Raw genomic sequence first — 13,156 nt, 5'->3', positions numbered from 1 at the left:
TCCCATGAGATAGAGGCAGGTCTGAACTCCCTGATTCTGGATGCATGTCTCACTGTACACAGCAGTGTGGGAGAGGTGTGTGCTTACATGTGGGTACAAACCGGAAAGTGGGCTATGCAGTGGGTAGAGCAGAGTTGGAAAGAGTCTCCCTGGAATTCAACTATATGGTAAAGTTGCCTCATTAACTTCAGAGAAGCTGTCAGAGTGACCCCAATTCCCCCAGAATCCGGGAGCAGTAGACAAGTCAGTCCTGTTTCCCCTCCTCAATTTCTTCCTGGGTTTCCATATATGGAGTGCCTGGATGAAGGTCAAGATTCTTATGAATTCTTCTCTAAAACCAATGCCTTAGAAGTTCATAGGTAAGATTAATAACCCTGTTGGCAGGATGACTTTAATTCCTAACAAGAGATCTAAGGAGGGGACTGCTGTTTTGATCAGCCCAGAGCTTCCTTGGTTAGCCTCTCCTTTCTTATTCAGGCCACAGGATACTGTTGAGGTATAAGCAGCATCCCTGTACTTATTTATTTATTTATGGTATCATTCCATGCAAGAATGTCGGGGATTTTATCATTTTCTTAGGGAAATCAAACATGCTATCAGGTGTCCAATAAAAATAAATTGCAACCACGAGCGCTTTTGTTTGTTTTTACACTCCAGTAAGAGTATCTGTTAGAGTTAGCTGTTTACATGTCCGTCTGGGTCAATCAACCAACTGAACGTGCTAAAAAGAGTAAACACCGAAATTCATTTTGTCTGCACCTAACAGCCACCACGTTACAATGTTTGTTAAATACACAGGGATCCATGCTCTGTATTTCTGTTGCATTCTCACACCTCTTGTATATGCCTTCTCATCTTGGTTTGGACAGCAGAGTCAGCCGGCACCCATCATTCCCAGAGGATTTGTGGCACACCACATGGGAAGCTTTGTGGCATCAATAACTGTATACATATCCACAAAGTGTGGATTGCCAGGGTGTGTGTGTGTGTGTGTGTGTGGTCATCTTGAGGCTCCAGTTGAGGGTGTGCATGTGCCTACACCTGCAGCTGTGTGCATGACCCTGCACCCACGCACTTTTCATCTTGGTCCTCCTTTCTGTCATGTATCATTCCTATTTGTCGTCTCTGCTTTTATTGGTTTCGAGAACCAGTATTAATGAAAGGAGAGTCTTCTAACACTGCACCACTGTGGAATTAGAACTGCTTTGTCATTAGAGGCAAAGGCCGAATAACAAAGATGGAAATGCTCTAGAGAGGCTGTGGACATCCACTGAACGGTGGAAACTTTAAGGTCTACTGAAACCTAGGTGCCTCGGGATTCCATACCGCTGGCCTCACGTAGCTTGCTGCAGCCTTGGGACAGGCTGCGTATACGTACTTTAGACAACTCAAACATCTAAAGAAATGGTTCTTGGGAATTTAAGAAAATACAAATGCCTGGATTCAAAAATTCACTTGGTGAGGTAGGGGCTCAATTCTAGAAACATCTCAGGAATCTGGTGTGCAGCTAGGATTGAAAACCACTGATCTAGATATTGAGTTTTTGATTCTTTCATGATAAAGAAAGTTAACAATTCTGAAGCCTGTTTCTTAGAGCCACACAGGGTGGTGAATATCCATGATACTTCTGAAGTGAACAGGTGCACTGCATCCCATGCTTCATCAGAGGGACAATATTAACCATTTTGGTGGGACAATTATTTGAGATTTTGACTCCTTTCCTCTTACTGCCATTAGGGCTTCCCAGTCATTTTGGCCACCTACAACACCTCCATAAACCACCAAATGTTCCACAGGTAGTTGAGAAACATTGCTTAGGTGGGTGTATGTGGCTTCAATGGCAATAAACGTTTCAGATAAACTTTGGCCATCAAACATTGACTTTCAGTTCTGTTACCAAAATGGTCCCCTAAGATGGCGGTCTGGAGGCTTAACCAAGGATCTAACAGATAGACTTTGATTTTTAAAGTGGTTGCTCTCCCTGAGATAATTTTTTTAAAAAAAGTAAAAAATGGAATAATTGATTAAATACAACACTTAGATGATTTCATTTCTTTTTGTCATAAAGTGCTACCTAGCCTTTTGAATCTCTAAGATGAAAAGCCAAGTAGATAGTGACAGATTCCAACTGTTGGCTAACAATTCCTCACTCCTGGTCTCTCCTCCCTCCAGAACAAAACAAAACAAAAGCCAACCCCCCCCCCGCCCCGCCCAAAACATGTAAATAACAACATGGAGACTAAGAACAGTTATTTTAAACTGAATTCTCAACAATTGTGAAAGGTTATCTTTTCTTTTTTAAAAAATTACTACTCAAAGGGAAATGGAGGTACTGGGGGATGAGGGTTCAAGAGATTGTTTCCAGAACCAACTTCCGTAGTAGAGCAAAGATTTTCCACATACTATTCCTGATGCTGAGGCGCAAGATACCTCACTTTACCACAGATTTTCATATCCACCAGCCAACCTGCAAAGCATTTCTGAGTGCATGACTTCCATGAATGTTGGTATTTCTGAATCTTGATGGCAGTGGTGCATTCCAGTTTTCCACTGGGTAAATTGTCAACAAGATGGATAGAACAGGACATTTTGGGTACATGGAACCTATCCACGCCACTTTAGGGATGAGGAGAAAGGGAGATGCTCAGGTTCACCAAAGTGAGCTTATATCTAGAGAGCAACTCTAGATATAAATAGATTCCAACAGTGGAATGATGCCACTGGCCTTGGATTGTGACTTAATGAAATTCTAGAGAATGACTATTTTTTCCTACTCTGGAAGCAGTTCTGTGTGATACTCTATTAGAGAGGACAGAACTCCAGGCAACAAATTTTATCAGCAACAAATGTCCAAGTATATTAGGTAAATGCAGAAATGGCTGTTTTGCTTAGAGCTGGTCAAATGCAGTAGGAGAGATATAATCACTTTCTCAATGACCTAAGGCCTAATCCACTCTCTTGCTCCCAAACACATCTTTTTAAACAGAATACCAACAGCAAGCATCACAACGAATTGCTTACTTTCCATGATGGTCACATTTCATTCATTCATCATAATTTTTGCTAACATTTACTGGATATCAAAACTATCTTGTTAGTCTGATGCAACCTAGCAAAGATCCTTTATAAGTCCATCTATCTATATTTTGAAATGTGACCATCTTGTGAATGTCCAGCTTTTCAGTTATCATAATAGTCAACTACTGAGAAATAATTGAAAGACTTAGTCAATTTTTACAGTCATAATTATTTATCAAGAAGAGTGCAGATTAAGATGTAAAAGAAAGAAGCAAAAATTAAAAAGATTTATATAAAAAGTCACAATTACTTGCTTACCTGAAATATTTTAATGCTTGGGCTTCTTATTGAATTTGGTAGTGGTAAGATGTGTCTTTTTAAAAAATAAGCAGTCTTCAGTGTTTTTATAGCATTGATTATTACAGAAATTATACTTCTTTTACTTCTTGTCTTGAAGGGTGAACAAAATAAACAAACTGAAAATACTACAATGAATGGTAAATGATGAAAGATTTACAGTACAAAAAATAGTGTAAAAAGGAAGACAAGTTTAAATATTGTTGTGTAAGAAAGTGATGAAAATAATACAAGAATGAGAATAAGTAAAATGATAGGCTGGAACATCTGGGGAGGTAAATGCAGAGACAAAGAGAAGAGTTAATTAATAATAATTTTTAAAACTTAAATTTATATTAACTAATCTAAGCATCCAATCAATTTAAGATGAAGAAGAACCCTCCCTTAAGCCTGTATTTACAAAATCTGAAACCTATTATTATACACAGTGCTTTCTCTCACTCTGATTCCTATTTTTTTCCCTGATGGTATAATTGAAAACCCACATGCTTCAAGTATTCAAAAATCTGCTACAAGGAAACTAAAAACCAACCATTTGACATAATTAGAGAAACAATAAGTCTTTAACATTTCAAAATTCAACAAGTTTTATCATAAAACTTTTTTTTTTATAGCAAAGCAGAGCAACATGCAATGTAAATAAGCAATAGGGTTGCAATTTTCTAGTTGTGACTAACAGGCAGTTAATTTAATGTCATGCTTCTGCGTATACACTGATTTTTAAGTTTAAATCTCTTGCGTGTCTTAAAAGCCATGCATGCCGTTGTACTTCCGTGGGTTCTCCAGTCCATACAGGACAGGAGGCTTGCCAGACAGGTAGTGCCGCCTGTTATGTTTTACAAATTCTCTCTTATGTGGTTAATTCTGACAAAATGCATGGGTCTTTGGCCACCATACCTGGCTAGAGCAGCTCAATCCAATTCATCAGTTGTGCCTCTACAAATTAGGATGAAGGAAAAATGCTGGTTTTCCCTGTTTGGGAATAGTTATCACTATTTCTCTGAATCAGTGTTGCGTTACAGTTAAACACTCCTTCCCCAGTCCTGAGTCTCCACTAGAGAGCTGGCAGTGATTTTTTTTTTCTAGAAATAATGATTCTGTTACTTCCACTTGTGGTAAAGGAATGACTTCCATTTGTTCCTTTTGGTAGGGCCCTAGACACAGTATGCTCTCTCTTTACTGCTGGTTTGTGCATTTGTCAGTAGTTATACAATAATCCTGGATATTTAAAACATTTAAAAAAATTTTAAACTCAATTTCAATCTTGGTTTAAAACCTGCAAATACATAATTAAAGATTCCCATCTGGGATCTTCTTGCAGCTTGATCCATTAGACTCAGTAAAGTAATACTGAACATACTGACAAATAAATAATATATCTTAAAGATCCTTTAATCTTTACACAAAAACTGAGGGTGTGTGTGTGTGTGTAAATTTCCTTTTTAAACAAAACAGAGCGGAGGGAGTTCCTAAGTGGGTTACGAAAACCTGAGGCCTGAAGAAGGACGGCGTGAGAGAACAGGTGTGCTGTGGGGCTCCGAAGCCCAGTGAGCGGGGACTTCCCTAAAGCGGGGCGTGGAGGTCGGTGCGCGGAGACGCCCCATCAGGGACCACGAATCCGCGGACCAGCCTCGCCATCGCCGTGGCTCGCAATAGGCAGAACTGTACCTGACTCACGGATATGGGCTCCTCGGCGCCGCGGTCGTCCGCAGACTTGGGCACCTCGAGGCGGTCGATGAAGGTCTGCAGCTCCTTGCGGAAGGCTTTCATCTGCGCGTTGATGCGGTAGAGCAGCTCGTGCTCGCGGATGCGGCTGCCGTCGTCCTCCTCATCCATCAGTCCGAACAGGTCCCCGTTGGCCACGTAGATGCGCGCCTCGGTGATGATGGTGCTAGTGTCGGCGATGAGCCGGTCGATGGTCTTGCCCAGGCGCTCAGCCTCCGAGCGGATGTCCTTCATCTGCTGCCGGTCGGAGAAGCTCTTGGGCCAGGGCCCGGGCGCCGGGTAGAAGGAGCGGGTGGGTGTCAGGCAGCGGATGTTGCGCACCTCCTCCGAGTCGCTCTCGCCGCCGATGGGCCCTTCGCGCTTGCGGTGAGGCGGCCGCGAGTCGTCGTCGCTCTCCTTCTTGCCCGCGTCGCTCTCGGCGTCGCTGTCGCGGGGGCTGCCGCGGATGCCCAGGTGCGAGGCCAGGTCGTAGCGCTGCATGTTGGACATAAGCACGCGGTTCTCGTACTGCAGCTGCATGACCTTGCCGCTGAGCTCGTTGATCTGCAGGCGTGCCGCCTTCAGCTCCTCCTGCAGGGCCTCGGTCTTGGCGCTGTCGTGGTGCCGCGCGCTCTCGTGGCCGCCGGACTTGTACTTGTACTTGTTGAGCTCCGCAGTGATGCGCTTGTTCTGCTCCTCCAGGTCGGCCACGTTCCGCCGCAGCAGCTCCGTCTCGTCTTCCACCAGCTGCAGGTGCTGCCGCAGCTCCGACAGGGATTCGCTCTGCTCCCTCATGAGGGGGTTGGCCGAGCCGTTGAAGTCGTCCCCCCTCAGGTCGTCTAGTTCTGCCTTCAGGCCTCTGTTCTCCACCTCCAGTTCCACGATCTTCCTGCCCAGGATGTTGGCTTCTTCCTCCACCAGCCTCAGCCTCAGCTTGAGCTCAGCCTCCCTGGTGCTGGGAGGCCCCCCGGCTTCTCCTTTGGGCAAAGGACTGTCCAGATCTCCATAAAAGGATCTGTACTTCTGAAGCTCGTGTTCGAATCTGTCCTTTTCTTTATCAATCTTGGCCATTTTCTTTCTCATCAAAGCAGCTTCTTCCTTCACGAACTGCAGCTGGCATTTCAGATCCTCATTGTCCTCCTCATTTAGGAAAAAGAGGGTAAGAGGATAAGAGATCATTTTTATGTAAATCGAGAAAACAAAAAAAGTACACCTGCAAAAATAATTGCTTTTTCTTGTAATTAAAATGCAATGAGACACAGAGAGAGAGTGTAGTAGATGCTGTATATTTTCTACAAATTGTTTAAATTATTTGGCAGATAAAAGATGAAGACAATATCACATCCTGGAAACAAAGAGAGAAAGAAATATAAAAAGAGAAACACTACAGTCATCACTATCCAGAGACCATTATGTGTTGTAACTGAGCACGACCGTGGGGCTGTCATTTCAACAATGTTCCTTTTGTATGTTTTGTTTTTTACATGATTTGAATTCCCCTGACTATAATAAATGTGAAACCTGTTCCCTGGAAGGAACACGCTGCCATTTATTGAGCACCGACTCTCAGCCAACTTCTGTAAAGGTCTTTAAACTAGTATGACCTAATTTAATGTTTAGAGTAAACTTAGTAATAGATATTAAAATACCTGGTTTAAAGCTACTCCATAACTTTTTCAAGGTTACAGAGCTATTAAGTGGCAAAAGACAAAGGTGAAATTTGAATTCAGTTCTGTCTGACTCTAAGGCTCATGATAGCTCCGAAAGAACAAAGAAAGCAATCTCTTCTCCATCTGTATGCAAGGCAGAATGGCTTACTTAAAGGCCTTATTTAAAGTAAGGAAAATTTAACACTGGAATGGCCCATCCAAGGAGAAACTGGCAAGTGTTTCATCCGGATTGCTTTTAAAAAAAAGATACATTCCCATCAGTCTGAAATGAATAAAGTTGGTTCTGCCTGGTAAATGGATGACGGAGTAGATCCTATAGAAGCTCTTCTCACAATTCTTAGGACACCCTGCAAACACTAATCATTGACTAAGCTGAAAAGTACAAACAAAAACTGGAAATCAACTTGCTGAGAGCTAACTAATATCAAAGTACATTTTTATGCCCAAGGACACATTTCCTGAGGACAATTTCCCCCAAATTCTCTTTTAAGTATGTACTTTGGGTCAACGGTGTAACTTCTGTGGATTTTGGTTTCCTCATTTTTAAATATATTTTTGTAAAAGATTTTATTTATTTATCTGAGAGAGAGAGAGAGCACGTGAGCAGGGGGAGGGGGATGGGGGATAGGGGGACAGAGGCAGAGGGAGAAGCAGACTCCCTGCTGAGCAGGGAGCTGTATGGGGGGCCTGATTCCAGCACCCTGAAATCATGACCTGAGCTGAAGGCAAACGTTTAACTGACTGAGCCACCCAGGCGCCCCTCCTCATTTTTTAAATGGAAATAAAAATGCCTTCCTTGTCCAGCAATGAGTCAGCTATGTTTGAGATGAATTGTAGTAAAGTAGCAGCAACCACTGGTAGTGAAAATAATGAGCTTCTTCCAGAGATGCTCATTAAATATGGCCCAGAGCCTTTGAGATGGAAGAGATGAAGAGCAGGGCACAGGTCTCCTGTCCTCCTTTCTGCTAATGAGAATTAGTATGGAAGGGTTGAGAGCTGCTGAGTGCACAGAGCCTGACCATCATATTCTTTATATCATTATACCCTGACATGAGCCCTGTGAGGAAGGTGATCTAGGTCTACTTTATAGATAAGGCAGATGAGCTTCAGAAAGGTTGATTAACTTGGTAGAGCACAAGTTAATAAGTGACAGAGCACATCCGGATCCAGACTGATTCCAAAACTTATTCTTTCTACTGTACGTGTTGCTTCTAGAAAGGCAGCAGAAGAGAAGGAAAGTAGGACTATGGGGTAAAATAAAAGAAATTGGATGAGTTGGCTAGTATACTTTCCTCTAGAAGGGGTTTAGAAGAAAGGACAGAAGCAGAGAGAAGAGATGAGAGAATTCCCAGGAGCACAGTGAGAGAGAAGGAGGAGAATGTATGTCACAGAAAGATTTGGCATGAAAATCCATTTCACAAGGGAAGAGAGAAGCTGCTCTACAAGAGACTATGTGCTGGGCCCTCAAACTAATGAAACAAAAGACACATAACAATATTTAATATCACATCAGCAGAAGACTCAAAGATAATCCTGATGTTTCCAGCTTAGGCGTCTTGATGGATGGGGCTGCTAATGACAGGGATAGAGAATGAACAAAGAAGATGAGTCTAAGTGTATTAAAATACTGTCTTTGAGGTGTGTCAGCGGAGGGGATATCTAGTGGAAACATCTATCAATAGGCAGGTGGAATCTTAGGCCCACGATTACAAAGACTACACCTCTGACTCTGTAGAGAGTTCAGGTCCAAAGGGGAGGACACGAGAGTGAGATATATAGAGGTGATGGTTGAAAAAAAAAAATACAGGTGATGGTTGATGCCATGGCAGTGGTTTTGAAAGCAACTGAAGAGAAGAAGAAAAGAAAGAGAGACACATAAGAAATGGTTAAAGTTGTGGCGGGGGCGGGAGAGTCAAATATCATGCAGGAATTAGAAACATTGTTTGAATAGAAAGGTGACCAGCAATGAGCAAGTCCAATATGCTTTTACATAAACTAGGCTTTGTTAGGAAGTAAAAGTAGGGGAGACTGGGAAGTTAGGTTGGGCTACATGTATGGTAGAACTCCTTGATTGCAAGGCTAGGCCTTTATTTGCTAGTAAAAAAAATAGTTAGTAAAATGCTGCAGTTTGAATCTGACCAAAATAGCACTGGATGTGGTCTAAGTCACAGACTGGAGCACAATCATGCCTCACTAGACTATGTGAAGCAAACATAAAAGAGAAGGCTACTTGATTTGTGTATATGTAAACTCTCCTGCCTTAAAGGAATGAAAACGTAAACCTTATTTTAAGACTTGGACATATACTACATGTAAGAAAGTCACTATGAGGGAAGGAGAATGATGGGCACCATAGTAATTATTTTGTATTTGTTTAAAAAGAAATCTTTTCAATATACAAAGTGTGATAGTTTCTACAATACCAGGAACTTAAGAACCCCGTAGGCAATGCGCCCTGCATGCACAGTCTGAAACTTAAGGATTATAGCCGCATTTGCAACTGAGCATGGAAATACTGACTATAAACGCTGAACACGTTAAATTGAGATGGTATGGAAAGTGCCTGGTTGACAATGACTGAGCAGTACATGCTTGCTCCTATTTTCCACAGTGGATGCTAGGCAAGAAACATTACAGTGTTTCCAGATGTGAAGCAAGTTGTCTCTTATTTTTGTGTATGTTAAAGACTCACTCAAGAAGATACGAATGACATGTGATGAAGGGGAACATAAAGATGATAAGGGGCCAAAAGAAGTAAGCTGAGCCCAGCTTTGATTTAGCCACTACTAGATGCTAAATTGCACTCCTGATGAATTGCATGCATTAAACTCATTTAATAAATACAACAACTCTCTATTATGATCCCATTTTACAGACGAGGAAACAAAGGCATGGAAAGAATAAATAAATCATCTAAGACCATACAGCTGGCATGTCACTGCTCTTAAGTGCTGTTTGATACCATTTCGCAGTAAATAAAGTCACTGTGCTGCTGAAGGAACGTGTAAATAATACACCAAAGAAGCTAAAGCAAATAAAAATGAAGTACGAAGCCGTACAGATAACAGTAGGTGGAACCATATGGAACTGCCATTTGCATAGGTCAAAATCACAGCATGCTGGCAGTTTCATTTGGCTCAACCTAGATAAAGGAGACACGGGAGTATTCAAAAGCGCATACTGAACACGTTGCACTATCAGGCACTAGACCACGGACAAGTCAAAGCTGAATAACATGACCCATGATGAAAATCTGCCCTGACCAAGTATGGGAGATGAATATGTAAACAATAGAATGGGAGGCTTGCAGTAATCTAAGAATCAATGGTCCTCAACCTTGACTGAGCAATAAAATCATCTGTGGACTACTTTATAATCGAGATCTCCCATCCAAGACAGTCCCGGTCAAACCGCTGGGGTGGGTTTTGGAAAACTACAGGTAATAATCTCTGAAAATAAATGAACTGGAAACACTAGCAGGGACTTCCATGGCCACAACAGCACACTTATAAATCTCCCAGACGTTTGGGCCATGAAATAAAAACTGGTGGACTGCACTGTTTCTTGACTGTTGAAAGGTCCCAGGTCCCGCTAGGAAACAGATGAAGGCTGTGGATGTCTCTTGCAGAGAGGAGCCCACATGCACGTAGAGTGGGAGGGTCATAGAGCTAGAAACAAACTAAACATTCCTGGATAAGAGCCTATTGTTGCAAAAATAAATAAACTTTAACACGGGAAGTATAAGAATAGGCCAAACGTGAGTTTTAAAAGAAAAAAACTGCTGATTAAAGCTGACTTAGGATTTTAGAAAAGTGAGCATATAGCTCCTTCTCCATCAATAAGGTGGAGAAGAGAACTGATGGCAACATGTGAAATGACCCACAGCAAAATACGTACAGAAGACGGCGAAAGTTATGGCAAAGGCAGAGTGAGAAAGCTGTAGTGACAGAGTGTCTTTGAACTTGGTAAGAGAACGTTGAGAAAGATAAAAAATGGAATAATGGCTTGCTCTGAGACTCTCTGGGATTTTTGAACTGCTGACGCTTCTCGATGTCCTTGTGCCAGGACGAGGAGAAAAGTTAACCAAGAACAGAGCAGAAAGAGAGAGGAAAAGGGAAGATAAACAGTCAAGATGTTGTGTTTTATGGGGTGCTTGGGTGGCTCAGTCGGTTGAGGCATCCGACTCTTGGTTTCAGCTCTGTCATGATCTCCTGGGTGGTGGGATGGAGCCCCGTTGCTCTCTGCACTCAGCAGGGAGTCTGTTTGAGATTCTCGCTCTCTGCCCCTCCCCCCACTTGTATGCTCTCTCTCTAAAATGAATAAATAAATCTTCAAAAAAAAACCATTTAATATGTTGTGTTTTTAAAAAAATTGACACCAACTTTTCCAAATTTTGGATATTTCAATATTACTTTAGTTAAAATTATTATCTACTGAGAAAACAACTTGTAATAATAAAAAAAGGTATGCTATAGTATGAGATTCCAAATGATGCATGCAAAAGTCAATAACTAGCCAAGTGTTCTTGGAGAGCCATAATGTCACTTCTGCCCCCAAATATTTCCTCTTCTGCTTTAAATTCTCCTTCATTACATCCATCAGCACCTTCTGCTCATCCTGATAGCAGAGCTAGTCTTTACTAGGGCTGTGTTTCTAAAGTTCATAACAAGCCCAGGTTGAATATATCTTTTTCTTTTTTTTTTTAAGATTTTATTTTTAAGGAATCTCTACACCCAATTTGGGGTTCAAACCCACAACCCCGAGATCAAGAGTCACACGCTCCACTGACTGAGCAAGCCAGGCATCCCTTAGTACATCCTTTAAGTTTTATTTTTATTCGTTTCCTTGCTTTTGCTTCCCCAATCACTGGCATAGAGAATTACTTCTTCTAGGGCCTTCTCATCACAAGCCTCTTGCTTCCCTCACCATCCCTTCCTATAGCATTCCTTTCTCTACTCACTCCTGATGCTATAGGAACAGCCATTCTATTGACCTTATTAATTATGAGTGAAGAAGATTAGCTCTACGCATACAGTTGTCAAACACAGCAACACATAAGGTACTAATGGCATTTTGCCGTGTGCTTACACCATAAAAGCAATAATAGGGGTGTTAGTGTTAGCTTTATAAACAAAGATACTGAATTAGGGGCGCCTGGGTGGCTCAGATGGTTGAGTGTCTGCCTTCGGCTCAGGTCATGATCCCAGGGTCCTGGGATTGAGCCCCGCATCGGGCTCCCTGCTCAGCGGGAAGCCTGCTTCTCCCTCTCCCACTCCTCCTACTTGTGTTCCCTCTCTCACTGTGTCTCTCTCTGTCAAATAAATAAATAAAATCTTTAAAAAAAAAAAGACACTGAATGCTTTATACTGCCTGTATCTACAGCTACAGAACGAATATGCATAATTAAGCTTTTTTTTTACATGAGTGCATCTGGCTACTATGTCCACTTACAGATGTAGCTTATTATTATATACATTTAGAGGTGTTTGATGTACTAGTTGAAATTTTATTTCCACATACCTCTGTGGGAGTCTGTTGAGTCTTTTTTTCAGATTTTGGCAAATCTTTGCTTCCTCTTCTTTTTAAGGATAGCTGAAACAAAGCATAAACATATTTAGTTTGGTAAACTATCATTTTAACTCAATTTTATGGTTTTAAAAGTGTCCAATGTCATATGACAAAACCAAACCAAATAAATTGTGTTAGTTCAATAATCATAAAGGAGGAAAAAAAACTCCAAACCAGACAGATTTTTATGTATTTTTACTTTGGACTGGGATACACTTCTCAGTAGAAGAGTAACTGGCAATTGTCTAAATAATTTGAGGAAGACAGGAGACCCTCTATGAAACTGCAGAGAACACCTTGGATAAAATTTAGACTGATAACCCAATATATTACATATTCCAAACAAGAGCAAATCCTTGTTAGCATTCCTCTCTAAAGAAGAAAAAAAAGGAATAAGGTATTTCCAGTTGAAGGCAGGTTTTCATAAGCTTATAAATACAAACTTTCAGTGGATTTACATAGAATCTGAAGAATTTTGCTCTTTCTTCACCACACATCTGAGCAAACAAATACAATACCCATATCCATATACACACATGTAATACAGTAGGAAATTGTTACAGTGAACTGAAGAGGACAGGCTCCATCTAAGGAGCAGGCTGAGTGGGAATGAGCTGCAGCTGATTGGTGCAATACAGAAACGCGGGTTTTTTCTAGAGAAGCTAGAAATCTGGATTGTTATGTATTGGTTGGCCCTAATTGAAATTCAGACAAACAACACTTTGTAAGTAAAAAAAAAAAAAAAAAAAAAAAACATATCTAGCGCCAGATCCTTTCATGGGCCAGCAATACATGATCTCTAGTACTCTGTTCCATTTCTCAGCACCAATATAATAAGG

The 13,156-nt window shown here is 41.4% G+C and overlaps 2 protein-coding genes across 6 annotated transcripts in view; both read right to left on the bottom strand.

Moving 5' to 3' along the window:
• Positions 1-3,475, bottom strand: part of KIAA0408 (KIAA0408 ortholog) — a 31,843-nt gene extending 28,368 nt beyond the window's left edge. For both annotated transcript variants that reach the window (XM_078054765.1, XM_036085478.2), the window contains exon 1: positions 3,337-3,475. The gene's annotated coding sequence lies outside the window, so the exon portion shown is untranslated. The remainder of the gene's footprint in view (positions 1-3,336) is intronic.
• MTCL3 (MTCL family member 3) overlaps positions 3,232-13,156 on the bottom strand; it is a 44,543-nt gene continuing 34,618 nt past the window's right edge. For 2 of the 4 annotated variants that reach the window (XM_036085477.2, XM_078054762.1), the window contains exons 5-7: positions 12,270-12,341; positions 5,044-6,219; positions 3,232-3,642 (exon numbers count right to left, since the gene is read on the bottom strand). In XM_036085477.2, the coding sequence (XP_035941370.2) occupies positions 3,532-3,642; positions 5,044-6,219; positions 12,270-12,341 (1,359 nt within the window). In that variant the 3' untranslated portion in view covers positions 3,232-3,531. The remainder of the gene's footprint in view (positions 3,643-5,043; positions 6,220-12,269; positions 12,342-13,156) is intronic. The other 2 variants (XM_078054763.1, XM_078054764.1) reach the window with 2 other exon arrangements.

This window comes from Halichoerus grypus, chromosome 9, assembly GCF_964656455.1.
Source record: "Halichoerus grypus chromosome 9, mHalGry1.hap1.1, whole genome shotgun sequence".
NCBI lineage: Eukaryota > Metazoa > Chordata > Mammalia > Carnivora > Phocidae > Halichoerus > Halichoerus grypus.
Note: the sequence above shows the minus strand (reverse complement) of the source record. Positions and strands in the feature narration are given on the sequence as shown.